Raw genomic sequence first — 20,097 nt, 5'->3', positions numbered from 1 at the left:
CTCTCCTTCTCGCAGGAGAAGCTGACCTTCGGGCCAAGGAATTCTTACACCGTGGAGGGCCTGAAAGCGAACACAGAGTACTCCTTCTCCCTGGCCGCCATCTCAAACAAAGGCATCGGCGCTTTCACTAATGAACTGGTCCAGAGGACGTCACAAGCCAGTACGTCTCAATTTGACTGGGTTCACATATTGTACCTACAGGCACACACACACACACGCACACACACTTCCTACAAATTTTAATTGTATCATGTTTCAGTCTTGTACACAAATCTCATGCAAATATTTTGTCCTCTACACACACACACACACACACACACACACACACAGAGCTCAAAGTGCATTGTCCTCAGCTCCTGACCTGGTGAAACCTGGGAACCATCTTTGCATCTCTCCATCTATCTCGTTTATCAACCCATCTGTCCAACCCCTCCTCCCACCCATCCATCTAGGTTTGACTGTGCCTTTCTTCCTCCGCTCAGCCTCTCGCTTTCTTACACAGCCAAAACATCATGACAGATGGAGATGGAGCACCGATTAATGTTTCACTCTTCCTTTTCTTCACCCTCCTTTCACTTTTTCCACTCTATCAGTGTCTAATGTCTTTGAAAGGGCGAAACTGTCTGCCACTTATTGGCTAGCAGCCAGTGTTGAGGAGCATTAAAGGATGGTGGCTGGCCCGCTATGTTGACAGGTAAGTGCCGGCCAGTCTGTATTTTATCCACACTGATTTGAATTCTCTTCCTTGTCTACTTTTTTCTCTCTTTTTCTTTCTGCACAATCACCGATAGCCGATAAGAGTGAAATAAGTTCCACTATTTTACTTTGACATATCAAGTCATTTCATATCTGCTCTCAAGAAGAAGAAGAAAAAAGAGAAGAAAATGCAGAGATAACAGAGAAAATGGGTCAAGGAAAAGAATTAATAAAGTAGTTGTGGTCTAGAAAAAAAAGTCTCAAGCCCTGTGGTTCGTGGCGCTGTATTCCTTCAGTGGTAAGTTTTTGTCAAGTATTTACAATCACTCAACAGACACAAAGATTAATTCTGTGTATCCACAATTAAATCATATTTAGAACTGAGAAAAGAAAGGTGCTAAACGCTCTTAGCTGGTCTTTACTTCCAAAACGAAAGAGAGACCAAGGTGGTTCATTGAAGGAGGTGGCAAGGGGGAGGGAGGGAGGGTTTCAGGAAAGGGAAGGTGCCAGATAAGCAGACTATTTCATGCAGCAGAATTCATTTCCCAGGGAGGTTATGTGCGCTTTGTTATCGCCAAGCTTTGGTGCACATCTAGATTGTCCCCCGAGGCCAACAGAACAGTGGCTGTACGGCTGAGTGGATAGATACTTGAACCTGTCAGCTATGACTATTACACTCCCACACATACACACATGCAATACACTCCTGAACTTGCACACAAGCCCAGACGCCTCGGCCCGCGCTTGCCATTGTGTGTGTGTGTGTGGGACATTTAAGGAACATTATATAGGGTGAGTTATACCTGAGGTTCAGAAATCTGTGGTGGTGAAGGTGCGTGATTTTGAGTCTGTGTCTGTTTTCATGTTTATTATAATAAATATCCCAGCCTACTTCTGATTCAATCCTTGTCCACAGTTCATCATTCTAGCCTGACTTTCAATATCCGTCTGAGTGCCTTTCTCGCCCAGGCTCCGTGTTTTTGTTTTTTGTTTTTTTTTACTTTTTTACTTGCTTCCTAAATCCTTTTGCCACTGTGTGAGATCTGTTTTAGTTTTTTTTTCTTCCCTCTGTAAAGCACAAGACCTTCTCCTAGTCAGCAGTGGAAAGTCTCAGACCACTCTATTATCCCGAGGACTCAAGGATTATGCCACTATGGGGGCTGGTGTTGTGAAATGTGTATATTTGTCCGTGCTCCTGTGCAGTGAGCTGTGCATCCCGGCTTTGAGAAGACTTTTTCTGTTTTTCATTTATAAATCTGGATCTTCCCATGTCACTAGCTACGGCCAAAGGATAAAATATAATCATTGGGTATCGGATGCACATTCTCCTTGGGTATAATTAAGTTGTCCACTCAGGGTCGATACTCTTGTCTCTGGTTTATTTCATTAGACTTTAAGCCTAACATTATGCTTTTACATTATGTGGAGTCATATTTGTCCTGGTCTTATCTCTTTCTCTTCAGTTTACCTCAGTCTCTTATTGTTTCCTCTTTTTTTATCCTTATCTCTTATCCTTTCACTTGTATTTTTCCCCCTCTCTTTGCTATTTTCAAACCCATTCTCTTGGGTCTCCTCCTAAACTCTTTGCCAATTGCCCTCCTTGCCCCTTGTCCAATCAGAGCCCTCAGCTGCACCCGAGGGTGTGTCCTGCGAGAGTGCCAGCTCCACCTCGCTGAGAGTAAGTTGGAGGCCGCCTCCAATGGAGGGCCAGAATGGCGAGTTGGCAGGTTATGAGCTCAGATACCAGAGAGTTTCTGGGGCAGGAGGCGGGGGTCAGGGCCAGGAGGTGAAGGGGCTTCCTATCCCGGCCCAGAAGGGTCAGACAGTGGTAGAGGGGCTGGAGAAATGGAGCTGGTACAACATCACCATGGCAGCCTCCACTACAGAAGGGACTGGACCCAGCAGCCCGGCTGTGCTTTGCAGAACTGATGAGGATGGTAAGAATGAGAGCCATACATCAGACCTAAACAGTATTGATTGTTTAGTTGATTATTTACTGGCGAGACGGCTGGTCACTTAATTAATTCTGGATTTGTGTGTGTGTCTCCGTCTATCCGCTTGTGTGTGTGTGTGTGTGTGTGTGTGTGTGTGTGTATCTAGTCCCCGGCGCAGCCCCTCGTCAGGTGGATGTCCAGCCGCTCAACTCCTCGGCACTTCGAGTGACCTGGCGGTCAGTGTTGCCACGGCTACGGCAAGGCCAGATCCGTGGCTACCAGGTGCATTTCAACCCCGCGGAGAGCAGTGAATCTCGCAACCTTCCTCGCATTAAAGACCTCTTATTGGACGAGTCTCAGGTGACATCATAACTGAATATTTAAATGATTAAATGATGCTCATTTATTTTATCATTAAACATCCTCCCTCTCTCTCTTTGTGGTGCTTTGACTCACTCCCTCTCTCGTCTGTCTCGGCTGCCTGCGGGGTGTGTCATGTCTGTGGGATAAGATGGAGGAGGATGACTCGACTCAATATGTGAGGGCAGACTACCCATCCCCTATCTCATTATAAATGAAACCACTATTAATACATACAGTACAAAGCAGCCAATACATTACACAGAGACAGTTATGGAATCCTCATTTAATCTGACCACCAGAGCTTTGATTAGCTGCTGTTATGTAACTTCTTACTGATGTATAATGGTAAAGAAAGAGAATGAAGAAATCGGTGTATTGTTTAAAACTGGAAGGAATGAGTTAGCAGTATTTGGTGGTGTTATGTGTCTCCCCCACAGGAGCTGATTTTGGGAGGTCTGAAAGCAGAGACTATGTACTCTGTCTCAGTGGCAGCATACACCACCAAAGGGGATGGAGCACACAGCAAAGCCAAACTGGTGCAGACCCCAGGGATTGGTAAGCATATGCCAAGTATACACTGGATTTAGTAACATACTCAAGCATTGATCTTACAGTAAGCTGCACTAGGAGCCAGCAGTAAATAAACCGCCAAATCAATTCTAATTCTTCTACAAGATTTACATGATATATGTTTTTATTTATATATTACGATTGATTTTCTGCTGCCTACTCTGTCGTTTGCAGTGCCCGGCCCCCCCTCCCTTTGGGTGCGTCCGGGATCGGGTCCATCAGTGGTGGTGCGGTGGGCTGCTCCTCTAGAGTGCTCTGAGTCAGGCTCTGATAGCCGTGGGGCACCAGTGGAAATCCAGGGCTACCGCCTACAGTTTGGCCTGAAGAATACCACTTTAGACACCATTGTGGATTTCACGAATCGGGAGAAAAACTTCACTGTCAGAGACCTCTCCCCGGGCTCCTCCTACGTCTTTGTCCTCTCCGCAAAGAGCCGAGCAGGCTATGGTGATGTAGTGCAGCAAGAAATAACAGTTCCCATGTTCCCACCCTTGGGATACCCCAAAATATCTGACTTTGTCAATGCCACTTGCTGCTCCCTCCAGTTCTCCTGGCTGCCTCTTGCCCCAGAGGAGTCCAATGGTGTCATTACAGAGTACACCATAGCTTACAAAGAGGCTGCAGGCCTCAAACCCTCTGCTGACCCTGGCCCCTCAGCCTCACCAGCCCTCCCTGCTCCCCCGTGGCTGATCACGCTACCAGCGAGTGATTCCAGCTACACCATCCTGGGCCTCAATCACAGCACAGCCTACGAGTTGCAGCTCAGAGCCCACAACAAGGCAGGGCCGGGCCCCTTCAGCCCACCTCTGGTGTGCCAGACCCTGGCCTTTGAAACAGGTAGGGCTGGCCTCAGGCCTCGGGAACACCCCTCACCTACCAAGCACTGGTTCAGCTTCACATCTCCGCTCCCCTTACTGTGGATTTCACTCCAAAACACTGAATTAAATGAAGTCTGGGCCAGTTCTTGCAGGTCAGCCTTTCACTCCCGCACCTCAGAGAAGCTGAGAACCGCAAAGTCCAGGGGACCACGACTACTCCCCCTAATCTCCTCCACTCACTCACTTATACCTTCATCACCCACCCTTCACCACCAGTGGAAGCAGGCTGAATGTTAATGGATGTTTGCTTCAAGAGCACTGCTTATCACAAACCCTCAGGTAAAAGTCAATACAGGGCTTGGGTATACAGTATCTAATACAGAAGGTAAGTGTTCAGTCTGAATTCAAGTGAAAATGGGCATCTGGTGCTGTATCTGCAGGTAAGCTTTTTTATCTGATAGACCTCCACTGCCACCTTTTCCAAAGCCTTTGCTGACATGTTGAATTCTGAGTCTAACAAACACAACCTCACACTCTGAGAATGTGGCATGTCACATTCCTGCAGCTGGTCTGTCTGTTATTTGTACTTATTACTCTTGCCATCCACTCTCCTCATCACCTGCTCATCCTCCTAACCGTCATATATTCTTCCCCCGTAACAGATCTGACTGACGTGTCCTCCATTTTTACAGGTTTGCAGTTGGAAAGCAGAGGAGCCTGTGATGTGAATAAAATGTTTCAGCACGAGTGACTCTGTTTTTTGTTCTGCTTGTTTGCTTCTCAGATGTGCCAAGGAATTTTTCAGTCAATCTGGCCACTAAGACCAGTGTTCTCCTGACCTGGGAGTTTCCAGAAAGCAGCAATCCCTATCGCTTCACAGTATGTCCATCAGCTGGTGCATTTACATGTGTGGTGGCATATGCCTATTCAGTCAATAATTGCAATAATGTATAGCATACATATTTATTGGTTGTTTTATATTTTAGATTTTACATCACCATAGATCTCTGTATGGCCCCAAACTGAATTATAATACCAATTTAAGAGTTTACCTTTGAGGACCTGCTGTTCCTCCTCTGGGATGTTAGCATCATGCAGAATTACATGAACTAGTATTATGAAAAGTTACATGAAAAAAAAAAAAAAATATTTAGTACATATTATAAAATCTGCCTACTGGCACCTCTAAAGCCCACTAATTAACATGTTTTATCTAGTTTGTTTATTGCAGACAAAACCGTTTTACAGGGGGCTATCTACCCCGATACTTCCTGGCCTGGAGTCTCCACTCGTTGCTTGGCAACTGGTCCTGGCCAAGAAATAGTTTTACACATAAGCTCTGCTAAATGAACAAATTGTAGCTTTTACTCTTCGGTTTTTGGCATGGATCTAACAAAGGACATACAGTATATTGTGTTAATTGGTGAGCTTTGGAGGCGCTGGTAGGCGGATTTTGTCATTGGTCAGAGCCAGGCTAGTTGTTTCCCCCTGCTTCCAGTCTTTATGCTAAGCTAAATTAGCCAACTGGTAGTGGTAGTTTCTCATTTAACGTACAGACTTAAGAGCGATATAAATGTTCTCATTTGAGTCTTAGCAAGAAAGCAAATAAGGATCTCCCAAAATCTTGAACATTTAAATAAATAAGATGTAAGTTGGGGTAGTGCAGCAGTCCAACAGTTTAATAAAGCCTTGAGAACTTTATTACCAAATGAATTTCAAATAGACTTTTTGTTTTAATGTAGACTGCCCCACAAAAACAAGTTTGGTATTAAAGCGTTAAAGTACAATAGGATATCATCAGCATACAGTACATTAATAAGCCTCTTGTCTTTGACCTGTCTTTCTAACTTCGCCCTGTCCCATCCTCCAGGTGGAGTATAATCGCCAGAAGATGGAGGTGGATGCTCGTTTGAGAAAGGCAGTCATCCCAAACCTTCAGCCCGACACCAGCTACGACTTCAAGATCACTGCTCCCGAGGGCAACATGGGAGGCCTTCGCCACCGCATCACCGCCAAGACCTCCCCACCAATCACCATCCGCCGCCCTGAGATTGACCACACCCGTGAAACTGAGACCACTGTCACCATAATCCTGCCATCGCTGGAGACTCGCACTCCTATCAAGTAAGATTGAAAGATGCAGCTGTAGACACTGTATGTCTTTCATAGGCAGTGGGACTCAGGTCAGATAATTAAAGTTGCTAAAGGTGTGTGGCATGGTAGCATTAGCTGACTAACAAGATGTCTGAGATGCAGTCAACAAGTTGGCAAGGAAACATGAAAATAGTTTGAGACATGTTTGCTATTGTACGAGTGCAGCTGGTGTTATGTTGTTTGTCCTCTTCTGTTCCCACAGGAATGTTTATGTTGTTGTGGTTCCACTGAGGAGAGCCCGCGGCGTCATCAGACACCTCAAGAGCCCAGATGAAATGGACCTAGAGGAGGTGAGAACCACAACAATGACAGCACCCACTGATGTCTGTGCCTGGAAGGAGGAAAGGACCTATAAACACACACACACACACAATCCTGTCACCAAGAACTCCTGGCAACACTTACCCTTTTTAATTCAATATCAGCGTTTAAACATTAGTCATAGATACTGGAATGTCTCATTTTCTTGTCTGTGTGTCTTCCCTCTCTCTCTTTCTTTATTTTTCTCCTCTCTCGATCTCTCAGCTGTTAAAAGACATCAGTCAAAGACAGAGGGATTCTCGGCAGCAGAAGCAGGTGGACTTGCGCCGGGCTTACATCACAGCCCGTTTCACACCTGCCACCCTACCGGCCTTCTTCACCCTGGGGGACCAGCTGGACTACGGAGGCTTTGAGAACCGAGCTCTAGAGCCGGGGCAGGAGTATGTCTTCTTCATCCTAGCTGAGCTCAACTCCACTACCGGGGTATGAAAGTCAGCGTGTCACATCTCTTTTCTTATTGCGTTTATAACCACTCCCTCTGCCTGCGTTTCTCTCCTGCAGGCTGTCACTATACATTGTAATCAATATGGCCTCGCTGCTAAAACAATAAAATTCACGTCAGTCAAAGTGTTGTAAGCAAAAGGCAATAACCTTCACGCACTTCCATCACCACTGCTAATAAAGAGTGAGTGTACCTACTGTGGCAGTAGCAGAGATATTGCCTTGTGTGCTGCTGGTATATATGTGTATCTGGATTGGAATAGACGTAAATATACAGTTTGAATTAGGATAGATTTTATTTTATAGATGTTTTTTTATTAGGAGCACTTTTGGCCCTGGGGATGCTCTTCAAAAGTCTTTCAGAACTAATAAAAAGGCACTTCAGTTCACTTTAAGTTCACTAATTAGAAAAACAATATGGACATCAATAAGGTACTTTCTTTATATGTTGTTTGAAATGCAAAGACAAATCAAATCAAGATCAAATTTAATCTCATGCACACATGCACATATAGTAAAAACAGTCATGTGTGGCTTGGGTACAGTTTCAGAAATGCCCGTTCAGTCTAATGAAGTCTGGTGCAACAGCACTGCAATACTATAAATACTACCTTTGTGCTTGGACGGCTTTTTTTTCTTTCTTTTTTTTTTTAAGAGACCAGTGGATTCTCCTCTTATTTTTAGGCTCACAGTTTGTAGAATTATTGTAGTGAATCCACTAAGAAAAAAAATGCCAAAGTGAAGGTAAAATACTGAGAAACACTTTTTTAAAATCTTCTTTTCTTTTTCATCCTACTAAAACAGTTTATCTCTAAAATAAACATGCAAACACTTCCAGTGTCTTTCACAGTTTTCCTAACTATGTTTATATTTGTTTTCAGAAAATGTACGTGGCCAGCCCCTACACAGATCCAGTAATTGCTCCAGATTCAGACCCTCAGCCCCTCGACGCAGGCGACGGTCTGATCTGGGTGGTGGGACCGGTCCTGGCCGTGGTCTTCATCATCTGCATCGTCATTGCCATCCTCCTTTACAAAAAGTGAGTGTGGGATGAACTTCATAAAAACAAAATGTCACAGTTACTACCATGAGACAAACTCAGACCGTTGGTCAGACCAGGAAAATGCCAAAGCAGCTTTGATTGTTGTTCTCAAAGGATAAGGCTGGATTTGCTCTATATTTTTCTGAATGTCAGATAATTCCATCAAAAGCACCAGTGTGTCTTCCAATATATTTCAGCAAGTGTGTTTGGGACTGAGAGCCACATATTTTATTATTGCTGAATAATGCCTCGTAAATGTATAGTATCATTCTTTAAAAGGCACTGTGGTTTTTAGCAAACATTAATCAAACTGGAGTAAATTGTGGGGGACTATTTTTAGTGAGTGTTTAACAGCAGAATGGTGTATGTGGGACTGATGTGTTTTTAATAGATTTTGTTAACAGTGGACGTCAATGGCACATCAGACTTAAGCTACACAAGCAATACTTGTTAGAAAGACCAATTTATTCTTGGTTTTGGTCTTTTGGGATTTGTTGACTGTAAGAAACACTTCACCAGCCTTATTCTTTAAGGATACATTAAGTATGTGTCTGTCATGCTCTGTGTTTACACTCTGCTAGCAGCTCCTGATGATATTTCTTGTACCAGAATTGTTTAATGTCCGGCAATCCTCCCACCAACGCTCAACTTTCAATCTGATATTCATCAGATTTGTTCCAATTTAGAAGTTTGTTCTCCTCTCAGACAGCTATCAAACAGCCTAACCCTGTTGTAGCCCTGTGATATCTGCTGCAAGCCATCAAGCTTTTGAATACTAATGCAAAATATTGATTTCCCTCTCTAACAATGTGTCTGTTTCCTTCCCTTTCTCCCCCTAATTATTCCTTTCTTCGCTCTTGTTTCACTGGAAGCAGCAAACCTGACAGGTAAGATTAAACCAATGTCAAGCTCTTTGTTCATTTTAACCCCTAGCAATTACATGATACCAGGGAGCTCTTACAAAGCAGTAAAACACCATATCTCTTAGTGCACTATTTACTCAAATCAAGTAGCCATGCTAATGACGCATCAGTACTGAGTCTGGCTTTCTCTCCCTTGTTTTTTGTTTACTCATGGTGTCTGAACAGCAAGCGCAAGGACTCTGAACCCGGAACCAAGAGCCTTTTGAGTAACGCAGAGATGATGGCCCATCACCCAACAGACCCTGTGGAGATGAGACGCATCAACTTCCAGACTCCCGGTACGAAGCGTGTACCCACACAGACACCCAAACACACACTTTGTATCTGCATAATAAAGTATACTTCCGATTGCTCATCATTTGATAATGAAATATTCATGCAGCTAATTTTAACCTCGGTTAAGATTATGCAGACAAGATTGTGAAAGTACTCCTCCGCATCACAACCAACATGTACCTGGCAGCTTCCAGTCGTTTCTGAGATCAAAATGGCCGCTGCCCAGGTAGTACAGTCAGTGCTTAGTCACGGCTGAGTCATAACGGTGTGACAAAATTTGATCATCTTCGCTCGCCCACATTCCACATGCCAGGCTGCAGATAAGCGCATCAGAACAGACAGAAATTACAGAAATCAGTCGTATCGCTCTTGAAGGTCTCTGAGTCAAGTTGAATGGTCAGGGTCATATATCAGAAGATGTGTTGTGGGTTAACCGTGATCATTTGTAAAGGAACTGACTCTGTTCTCGCCAGCACTACCAAGTAAAAACCCCACTGTGAAATAACTACATGGATTTTGCCGCTCCCTAACCCCCTGCCGAGTAAGATCTGACAACACAGCTGCTTTGGTTGTGGCATCAGGCCAACAATGCTTTGCTATTCACTTCTTCCATTCAATTAACAGCATCCAAAAAACAGACGGCCTTAAGGGAATTTAATCACTGTTCTCACTATATTTTTGTGGTTGCAGTTTATAGAAGGCTCCTTGATGAAAAGGTGGCAAGATGTGTCACCTATTTAACACTGTGTCAAGATGTGCCGCAGTGAAAAGATTCAGACTTTACTTGCCAGGACATATTAAGTCAAATGATGTTATTTTATTTAATCCATAGATGAAGGTCTTTTTTTTTCTTTACATGTTCCTAGGAAGCAAAGTAAAACCCACAGAATAAAGCACCTCAGCTCTTCACTTCTATCATAAGATTTTTCTTTTTTACTCTCTTGTGGCAGCTACATTCAGGCTCCCTCCTCACCCACTTCTCCTCCCCTGAGATTTGTGCCTTTGAGATGCTCGGCAAAGATGAAATTTGTTTCCAACAAAACCGGCTGATGCTATCTGAGGTCATTTTGGTCGTGACAGGAGCATTTTGTCGTGATTACCTGTGGGTGCTGCAGTGCCGGGCTGCTGGAGAAAATAACCGTTGATATGAGCCTGTTTGTGATGGCTGTAGCAGCACAATGGCTTTAAATGCTTTTCATAGTGCATCTAGATGCATTACAATCCAAGAGACATCGAGAATGTATTCTGACACTGGCGTTAAATGGATTGTGTTCATTGTATGCACAGCACTGTTACTCTGATTTATTGTTGTAGCTATTTGCCTTTTGAATGGAGAACGGATCGTTACGGCTTCGCCTTTCTCGCTCCAGCTGTGAAAAGAAACGACTGCGGGAGGCATAGGTTGCTTCCTTTTGTGTGCGTGCGAGCGTGCGTGCGCCCAGCCCTCCTAATTAGTGTTCTGTCTGTGTTTGTTTTCTCTGAGTCGTTGCTCCTCTGATCACATAGAAAGCAATTTATCAAAGAAAAACAATTTACAAACAAACAAGACTCGCCTCACTTTGTCCTCGTACATGGATCAAAATTGATTTTCTGCCTCAGCGTGTTCCTTAATGATATGTGATGTTCTCTGATTGTATAATTATCTTCACATCTTTGCATATGAGTGATGTCAGCCTGCAATAATTTCAGTTATACAGCGGAAGTCTGCCTCACCTCTGACCCTTGTTGTCACGCAGGAATGATGAGCCATCCTCCCATCCCTATCAGCGAGCTGGCTGAGCACATAGAGCTGCTGAAAGCCAACGACAACCTGAGGCTCTCGCAGGAGTACGAGGTGAGAGATAAGTTATTATTCCATGTGAATAAACAGATCGCATCCTCGTTGTTTAGAGACGTTAAGCCTGTTAAGTCTCCGCTTCATAAAACAAAGCTTATTTAACATGTGTATCTCTGTGTGCAGACTATATGTTCATGATTTATTCAGCAATGCAATTTATTGCCTTAACTCATCAACATTACAGTGCACTCTCTTTCCATTATCCTCAAATACACTGCTACATAAATATGCCTGATAATGTGTGTGTGCATTCACTGCTTCTTCCCAGTCCATCGACCCCAGTCAGCAGTTCACCTGGGAACATTCGAACCTGGAGGTCAACAAGCCCAAAAACCGCTACGCTAACGTCATCGCGTACGACCACACCAGAGTCATCTTGGCTCCCATAGAAGGTAAGAGGAGAGCAAGTTAAAGAAGATGTTTATAGATTCTAATGGGAGAGTCGGAGCGTATTTGTGTTCAGGGGGGTGAACACAAAGAACAGAGGGAAGAGGAGAGAAAGGGGGGGGTGGGGGGTGGCGCGTGATGGATGAAATCTGAAATTGCAAACAGTGCTCAAGACCGGCTGTGTGCAGTGGCATGAGACTGACAAACAGCACGAGTGCATTCAAGTGCAGCCAGCACTCCTCCAGAACAAGAAGGGGGAGAATGGATTTGATCTGGAGCTCATGAATTTACACCGACGGAGGCTTGTTTGTTTGTTGTCGTCTGCTAGTCATCCAGCAGCCGTCTGTTGGAAGCCAGAAACAAACAGTTTATTAGGCTGTTTGATGTCATACATGGAGGTTAATTTATTATGTCGCCTATGCAGATCGCAGCTTAGCAAGTGTCTCATTTGCAGGTATCCTGGGGAGTGACTATATCAACGCCAACTACATTGATGGCTACAGGAAGCAGAATGCCTACATTGCTACCCAGGGGCCCCTAGCGGAGACGTTTGGGGACTTCTGGAGGATGGTATGGGAGCAGCGGGCCGCCTCTGTCGTCATGATGACACGCCTGGAGGAGAAGTCACGGGTACGAAACCAAGCCTTTACCTACTGACCTACATACACAATATTCATTATCTAGACTACTGTAACATACCAGTATATGTTCAGCTGCAGTTACAGTATATTCAGTCCAGTCTGAAAAGAGTATTTTTCCTGTGTCTGTGCAGATAAAGTGTGATCAGTACTGGCCGAGCCGTGGAACAGAGACATACGGTATGATCCAGGTCTCCCTGCTGGACACAATGGAACTGGCCACTTTCTGCGTTCGCACCTTTTCCCTGCATAAGGTAAATTATTTTGTTCTTTTCCTCCCATGTCCGCTCTCACCACTCAGCCCTCTCCTCCATCAAAATTTGCTGCCACATCCACTGAAAACTGCTTTGATCTCTTGGGTTTACAGTTAGGAACCAGGAGCAACTGGAGTAATCACGAATTTCCGCCGCCACCGAACGAGTGGTGTGCGCACGGACGCTGGGAGGATAATAGATTAGTCTGGGCTTCGCAGAGTGTTCAAACCAGGCCAGCCTCCCAGTGTCAGGCACTGAGATTTGATCGCTGTTGGAGGCAGAGCACTTTCTTACAGCACAGGGCTAATCTAGGACCGTCAGACTGGCGTGTCTCGGTGGCCTACTTACAAACACAGAAACTAGGCCAACTGTAGCTTCCAAGTGTTGCACTGCTTCTCTAAATTTTTGTTGATATCATGTGAAACGTCAAGTTAGGATGCATCTTACAGTAGATAATAATGCGCATGAAATATTCAGCAGTGCTAGTATTATTCCTGTATTTTTGTAGGTGACGTTTAATGTTGGAATATTTGGGATAAAGATACAGTGATATATTTTAAAAGCTTCTTGAATGTACTGTAAAAAGGAAGCAGGAGATGTTTTTCTGAGAATATAGTAATAATGTTCAATAATGCATTGAAGATGGAGCTTACACGTGTGCACAGACAGACGGTTATGAGTTCAGAGATAATAAAGACAGTGTTCTCTGCCTGTTTTTGCCATATCAGAGTGGCAGCAGCGAGCGGAGAGAGGTTCGTCAGTTCCAGTTTACAGCTTGGCCAGATCACGGCGTGCCAGAGTATCCCACCCCCTTCCTCAACTTCCTCCGCAGGGTGAAAGCCTGCAACCCTCCTGATGCCGGACCCATCATCGCTCACTGCAGGTACACACACTCAAGCATTCTCACATCTGTATTATAGAGAAATAATTTGACATTGAGAAATACACGTATTTGATTCTTTCCAAGATAGACGAGATGTTAAGTGAATGATGCTTTTAAAAAAGGCTTAAAGATTAATCAATGATCAGAGTTGCCAGTGATTTTTCTGTCGACAAAGGGTCATCAGGTGCCCTACAGCAAATTTTTCCCAAGGGAGGTTAATCCAATCAGGTCACAAGACGATCATTTTTGCATCTATAAGATGTGATGTATGACTTTGTGCAATTGTTAGCAGAGAGAAGTGTACCTGCTGTGAGCTGGAATTTTTGAGGGCACTATAGAGTAAATAAATTTACACACAGAGATTTCAGACACTCAAATAAATTCAATCTCTGTTATGAAGTTTCTCATCTAGATCTAGAAAGCAGGTAAGTGCATTTCCCAAAATAACTAGTCTGTTTCTTTAAATAAAACAATATCTTCCTCATCATCCAACTTATCTTTCCCCCCCTCCATATCAGTGCCGGAGTCGGTCGCACCGGCTGCTTCATTGTCATCGACGCCATGCTGGAGCGTATTCGACACGAGCGCACCGTGGACATCTATGGTCACGTGACCCTGATGCGCTCACAGAGGAACTACATGGTGCAGACGGAGGACCAGTACAGCTTTATCCACGAGGCCCTGCTGGAGGCTGTGGCCTGCGGGAACACCGAGGTGGCCGCCAGGAGTCTGTACTCCTACATGCAGAAGCTGTCCAAGGTGGAGAGTGGAGAGCACGTCACCGGCATGGAGCTGGAGTTTAAGGTAAGGGAGAGCCCAGGGGGAGCTGTTTAAATGAAAGGGCTGAAAACATTGTATGTTAGTTCACCGGGCAAGTATTCCTGCCCCGGATTATAGTGTAAACTTTAAAAACCTTTGCAGTCATAGTGCACCTTCACTCTCTCTCTTTCCAGCGACTGGCTAACACCAAAGCCCACACGTCCCGGTTTGTCACAGCCAACCTGCCTTGCAACAAATTCAAGAACCGACTGGTCAACATCATGCCCTACGAAACCACCCGCGTCTGCCTCCAGCCAATCAGAGGCCTGGAGGGCTCCGACTACATCAACGCCAGCTACATAGACGGATACAGGTGTGTTTTCCTCCCGCGAAACACTAATATGACCCGACCCCCTCGTCCTCATATGATGGCTTGATGAGTGAATGGAGTGGAGAGGTTTTCACCACAGCGCTCTCACCTGTCACTTCCTGTCAGATCTGTCATTACTGTATACATGTTCCAGCTATTTGTCTCGCTGCGTGGCACTCGCTCCAGTCCCAGTGAAGGGGTGGGGGTGGGGGGGTGGACGCTGAAGAGCTCCTGATGATTCAGGCATTCAGAGTGGTCATACACACATGTTTTGACTGTTCCTCTTTCTTGCCTGAAGCCTGACCCCCTTTGCAGTCTGACGCTTGACAGAGGAAGGGAGAGGGAGAATGAAGGAAGGAGATGGCCTCATAATGTGTGTGTGTGTTTTTGTGCATGTGTGTTTGTAGGCAGCAGAAAGGCTACATCGCCACCCAGGGTCCACTGGCTGAGACTACGGAGGACTTCTGGAGGATGCTGTGGGAGCACAACTCCACCATAGTGGTCATGCTCACTAAACTGAGAGAAATGGGGCGGGTATGGACAAAATATCAATACATACGAATTACAGCAAAGTACAGCAAAGTACAGCCATGTACAGCGCCTCATCAGTACTTTTTTTACCCTGTTCTGCTCTCTCAGGAGAAGTGTCACCAGTACTGGCCCGCAGAGCGCTCAGCCAGGTACCAGTACTTCGTGGTGGATCCCATGGCAGAGTACAACATGCCACAGTACATCCTGCGGGAGTTCAAAGTTACGGATGCCAGGGTTGGTTCATGTCTGTGTTTGTTTAAAGACTTGTTGTGTGTTGTATATGGACAGTAGCAGCGTAACATTACACTCCTTGACTTTTCTGCTCTATTCCCAATCCATCAGTGCTGTTAGAAGGCAGTGGTGCAAAGTATGTCCTATCGACCTGTAGTGTGTGTTGGTTACTGTGTGTTTTGTATGTGAATGTGTGTAACCCAACAGGTTAACACTATTGACAAGCTGCCCTAGATTACTCAACCACGCTGTCTCCAGATTATCTTGACAGCCTGTGTGTGTGTGTGTGTGTGTGTGTGTGTGAGTGAGAGACCATCTGTGTGTGCGAGGCCGTGTCTGTGTGTGTGTGTGCACATCCGCCTGTGCACACATGTGCCAGTCATAGATAACTCCAGTTAAGCCTGTCCTGCGCTGACGCCACATCGACAGATGCTCTATTGATCTCCATTAAAGGGGAGTCAGAAAGGCTGAGCAGAAGAGAAAAGATGTAATTGCGTACTGAGTGGCTGACAATAGCAGACATACTGACGTTACAGCTTGAAGTTAACCGTGGCCACTGATTCAGGGTCAGATAACAGTAATCATTAGAAGGAAAAAGAGATATTGCCTGGCAGAGTCTCAGTCCTCAAAATAAACATCTTGATTGTGTTGAAAAGACAACAGATACACCTTCAGATCAACTCAGCCTGAAGCCTATTTATGTGCCGTTGTTTTTTTCACCTCCTCACTCCGTCAGGACGGCCAATCGCGGACAGTGCGTCAGTTCCAGTTCACCGACTGGCCAGAGCAAGGTGTGCCCAAATCTGGAGAGGGCTTCATTGATTTCATTGGCCAAGTTCACAAAACCAAGGAGCAGTTTGGTCAGGATGGACCAATCAGCGTTCACTGCAGGTAAGCAGCGAAGTTTGTGGCAGCAGCTCATGGTGAAACAGTTTTAATTACTGCACTAGGCCTGTCAGGATGTAGTACATTGATGTCACTGTTCTGAACTGTAAACCACAGTAAAATGTTTTCCTCTATGTCTGTAGTGCTGGCGTGGGGCGGACAGGTGTCTTCATCACTCTGAGTATTGTCCTGGAGAGGATGCGTTACGAAGGGGCGGTGGACATCTTCCAGACTGTCAAAATGCTGCGGACACAGAGACCAGCCATGGTGCAGACTGAGGTAAACACTGATTCCATAATTATGGCAGAGACAGCACTGAAAGCACTGCCACTGCACACTATTAGTTTTGGTTATAGAAATGTTACTATCAATCACTTTTTTCCAGTTGCATGTACTGTAATGTAATACTAGAAAATAAAAATACTAGAAATATTGTAGGTGTACCAATTTTATCACGCATTCCTGGATATAATTATTACTTTTTTTACTTATTATTTTTGGAAGTATGACTCAAGTCTATAAACATCCCTTTATGGGTCTCTAAAACATCAGCTGTTCATGAGTTAATAAAAAGTGACAATGCAATTTTCAGATAATCCAGTGTTTTTTTTAATTGTGTATTAACCTTAGTTTGTATTTACGTATATGTATTTATTTTATTTAACTGTGTTAAAAGATTTTTATCAACTCACAAAGGAACACTTCATTCTTAAAGGTTATCTGAAAAATTCAGTATCGTCCAAATTTGGAAATAAATGTTTCTTTTGACATAACCTTTTAATAAGACATAACTAATTTAAAAGGCAAAAAATATATGTTCATAATTATATATTTTTTTAGATATAATAGCATTCCCAACATACAGTGAAGTTGCAACAGTTCTGTTTCCATTGTGATGATATTAGCTACAAAATTAAACTGGATAGTTGCTGTGAGCAGCCAGCTAAATGCTGTGTTTATAACAATTTGAAATTTTTCTGTCTGTGTCTGACACAGGACGAGTACCAGTTCTGCTACCAGGCTGCTCTGGAGTACCTGGGTAGCTTTGACCACTATGCAACGTAAGTGAAGAAACAACTATCCATCCATCTTTCTGCTTCGAGGTCCACAAACAAACCAACCAAGTGAAACAAGAGAAAGATGGCCTGAAATAACGCGAACATTGAACCTTTTTTCCGGGAGAGCGATTCGAAGATGAAATCTACACCAACAAGGACAAAAAGCGACAACAAAAACAGCAACAAGAAATCTGTGTCTAACAGCAACCCACACTCATCAGGACCTCCCCCTCTCCGAGGAGCTGGTGGGTGTGGAGACTATCCATGTGTAATCCATATACTTACCTCAGTGTTCCAGTGTGAAGGACGTATAATACATGTGTGTTGTGGTCAGCTATCTCCAATATGAACCAGTGAAATACAAATGGCTTCTGAACAGGAATTATGATACTATATGTGTATAAAATACAAAAAGATTTAAAAAAAAAAAAAAAAAAAAAAAACACAAAGAGCCTGGATATTTGCTGCACCCTAAATGGGCTTTTTATCCTCAACTTTGTATCTATTGGTTTGGTGTACTAAGGGGTTACAAAGTGCAAAGGTGAACATTTCTATGTGTCTGTAAGTCAAAGGTGTCTACCGCTACCACAGGTAGTTCTGATTATTGTTTATAGCAGGTGACTTAGGTTATGCCTCAGCAGAAGTCTACAGTCCGGACTCACCACCCTGAGGACTGTTGGAGAAGCATGTGGATGCTCATTTACCCGACGCACAGTGCCAAGAGAAACCACACAGCGTGAACATGAACTGTGGCCACATGAGGAGAGGTGGCTCCGTCTTTCATCCAGCATAACACGACGTCAGACTAGAGACCCACTCTTAAACACCGGCCAAGGATTCAGTTCACACTCCCACACCCCCAGTCGCGTCCTCACAGCGTAACAGCTGGCCTCAGAACAGCGATTAGAGTCCATCATAGCCTCAACTGGGCTGAGATTTGTAGTCCAGCGCGTTCTTCATTCAACAAAGCTTGCTTGCTATTTGCTGTAGTCCTTGTTCATCCTCCAGCTCAGATCCTCTTGATGTCAGTCTCATTGTGTCAGTTCAACAGTGGCTTACTGAAGGAGATGCTAATGAAAGAATTGAGCTTCAGTCCCTTTCTTCTTCTTGAACTGAAAACAGTTCTCAGCCCATTTCTGCCAGATCTCTGTCTGTGTTTTTACTGTACGTCTTTGCCTTATGCTGACTTATTTCTTGTGTTTTAACATGCTGCCTACCGCTCATGCGTTGTGTGCTAAACTTTTATTGTCATACAGTATCATAACTTGAGGATGAAAGTTGTTTCCTGATCATCTTTCTCCTCTGAAGCTTACCTACTTGAATTGCACCACTTTGCAGTTAAATCGCTCTGATATTTTACTATTTAAGACAAATGACAGATGATGAGAGAACCCTCCCCAAGAAAAAAAAACATTGCAAGTGGTGATTTGCTCACTTTCAACAGTCCTCTCCCCTTTCCCACCTCCATATAAGCTCCATTAAATCTCTCTCTGTCCCTTAATCACACTGTACAGAACAACCCAACTTAACCAATTGATGTTCTCCCCTCCGTCTAACTCCAGTACAACTGCACAAGTCCTTGATATTGATATATATCTTTTCTTGATTTGACATATAATCATAATTGGTCCCACGTGGTGATTGAAGAGCACAGCGATGTTCCAGAGTATCAGACATCTCGGGCGATTTCACAGTTTTGTACATACAGTCTAATCATTGGAGTCCTATACAGTACAGTTACATACGTCTGAGCACAAGATATAACGTGGGATTGGATGTGATGTAGTTCTTATCGTCGCAAAAAAAAGCCTTATTGTTATTGTTCACTTTGTCATATTTATTTCATATGATTTTTAAAAATATTTATGATTCTATTTTGTTACTTTTTACGTTTGTTTTTATTTATTTATTTGAAATATCTAGCAACTATAACCAATAAGATGTTGTTTACTTGTTTCTTTGGCGAGCCAATGTTATGATATTGTCACTGTTTGTTTTTTATTTTTAATGGTCCGTTTTGGTGCTTTTTTATTTGCTTTATTATTATAAAGTATGCCCTCTGTGTAGGGTGCTATTTGATACTGATTACTGATGTCCGACTAGTTAGCTAGAGATGTACATTAGAGGCAGACATAGTTTAAGTTTACAGTGATGCCCTTTTAATGCCCCCTCCCCCCACTCAGAGAAATTAGATTTATAGAGCAGATTTGTTGGTGAAAACCTCTGACAAGCTGCTGGTATTTAGTTTGCTGGAAAGCACATGGTAGCAAGTGTATTTTTGACAGAGAATGGGTACGAGTCGCCCAGCTACGCACACTCCCTCAAAGTTATTGTTTAAATCTCAAATTATTCTGATATGAACTTTATGTGTGGTCCAGAAGTCTTGACGATGTGTGACATATATGAAATATGTTATTCGATTTCTGATGATTATTGTGTCAAGAGAAATATAAAAGGCACACACATGAAACATAATATGAGATGTGTTGAGGGCCAGCTCTGATGACGCCATCCCCCTCACTTATGTACCTGTTCTTTCCTTTCAAACCATGGATGTAGATATTGTATCTTGACTTTGTATTAAAAGCAGGATGATTGGATATACAGCACAATGAGCTGCTCTGTTTCTGTCAGTCTTTTTGTCCTTTCGTGTTATTTACTCCTCGTCCACTAGATGGGACCAAAGTAAAATGTGCTCCTGGCACTGCACCCAGCTTTTACTAAAT

At 43.9% G+C, this 20,097-nt stretch overlaps 1 protein-coding gene across 5 annotated transcripts in view; it reads left to right on the top strand.

The window, feature by feature from the left end:
• Nucleotides 1-19,986, top strand: part of LOC108883619 (receptor-type tyrosine-protein phosphatase S) — a 66,509-nt gene extending 46,523 nt beyond the window's left edge. For 3 of the 5 annotated variants that reach the window (XM_051070089.1, XM_051070088.1, XM_051070087.1), the window contains 24 exons: nucleotides 16-160; nucleotides 2,316-2,633; nucleotides 2,797-2,990; nucleotides 3,142-3,168; nucleotides 3,431-3,548; nucleotides 3,738-4,400; nucleotides 5,166-5,260; nucleotides 6,252-6,505; nucleotides 6,738-6,825; nucleotides 7,061-7,279; nucleotides 8,179-8,336; nucleotides 9,428-9,540; nucleotides 11,275-11,372; nucleotides 11,644-11,767; nucleotides 12,217-12,392; nucleotides 12,535-12,654; nucleotides 13,383-13,537; nucleotides 14,056-14,341; nucleotides 14,491-14,669; nucleotides 15,074-15,200; nucleotides 15,306-15,431; nucleotides 16,165-16,319; nucleotides 16,457-16,592; nucleotides 17,310-19,986. In XM_051070089.1, coding sequence (XP_050926046.1) covers nucleotides 16-160; nucleotides 2,316-2,633; nucleotides 2,797-2,990; nucleotides 3,142-3,168; nucleotides 3,431-3,548; nucleotides 3,738-4,400; nucleotides 5,166-5,260; nucleotides 6,252-6,505; nucleotides 6,738-6,825; nucleotides 7,061-7,279; nucleotides 8,179-8,336; nucleotides 9,428-9,540; nucleotides 11,275-11,372; nucleotides 11,644-11,767; nucleotides 12,217-12,392; nucleotides 12,535-12,654; nucleotides 13,383-13,537; nucleotides 14,056-14,341; nucleotides 14,491-14,669; nucleotides 15,074-15,200; nucleotides 15,306-15,431; nucleotides 16,165-16,319; nucleotides 16,457-16,592; nucleotides 17,310-17,378 — 4,143 coding nt within the window. In that variant the 3' untranslated portion in view covers nucleotides 17,379-19,986. Of the gene's footprint in view, nucleotides 1-15; nucleotides 161-2,315; nucleotides 2,634-2,796; nucleotides 2,991-3,141; nucleotides 3,169-3,430; nucleotides 3,549-3,737; nucleotides 4,401-5,165; nucleotides 5,261-6,251; nucleotides 6,506-6,737; nucleotides 6,826-7,060; nucleotides 7,280-8,178; nucleotides 8,337-9,214; nucleotides 9,227-9,427; nucleotides 9,541-11,274; nucleotides 11,373-11,643; nucleotides 11,768-12,216; nucleotides 12,393-12,534; nucleotides 12,655-13,382; nucleotides 13,538-14,055; nucleotides 14,342-14,490; nucleotides 14,670-15,073; nucleotides 15,201-15,305; nucleotides 15,432-16,164; nucleotides 16,320-16,456; nucleotides 16,593-17,309 lie in introns of all 5 variants that reach the window. The other 2 variants (XM_018676970.2, XM_051070090.1) reach the window with 2 other exon arrangements.
• Nucleotides 19,987-20,097: the final 111 nt, after the last annotated feature.

The sequence above is a fragment of the Lates calcarifer genome, linkage group LG4, assembly GCF_001640805.2.
Source record: "Lates calcarifer isolate ASB-BC8 linkage group LG4, TLL_Latcal_v3, whole genome shotgun sequence".
Lineage (NCBI taxonomy): Eukaryota > Metazoa > Chordata > Actinopteri > Centropomidae > Lates > Lates calcarifer.
Note: the sequence above shows the minus strand (reverse complement) of the source record. Positions and strands in the feature narration are given on the sequence as shown.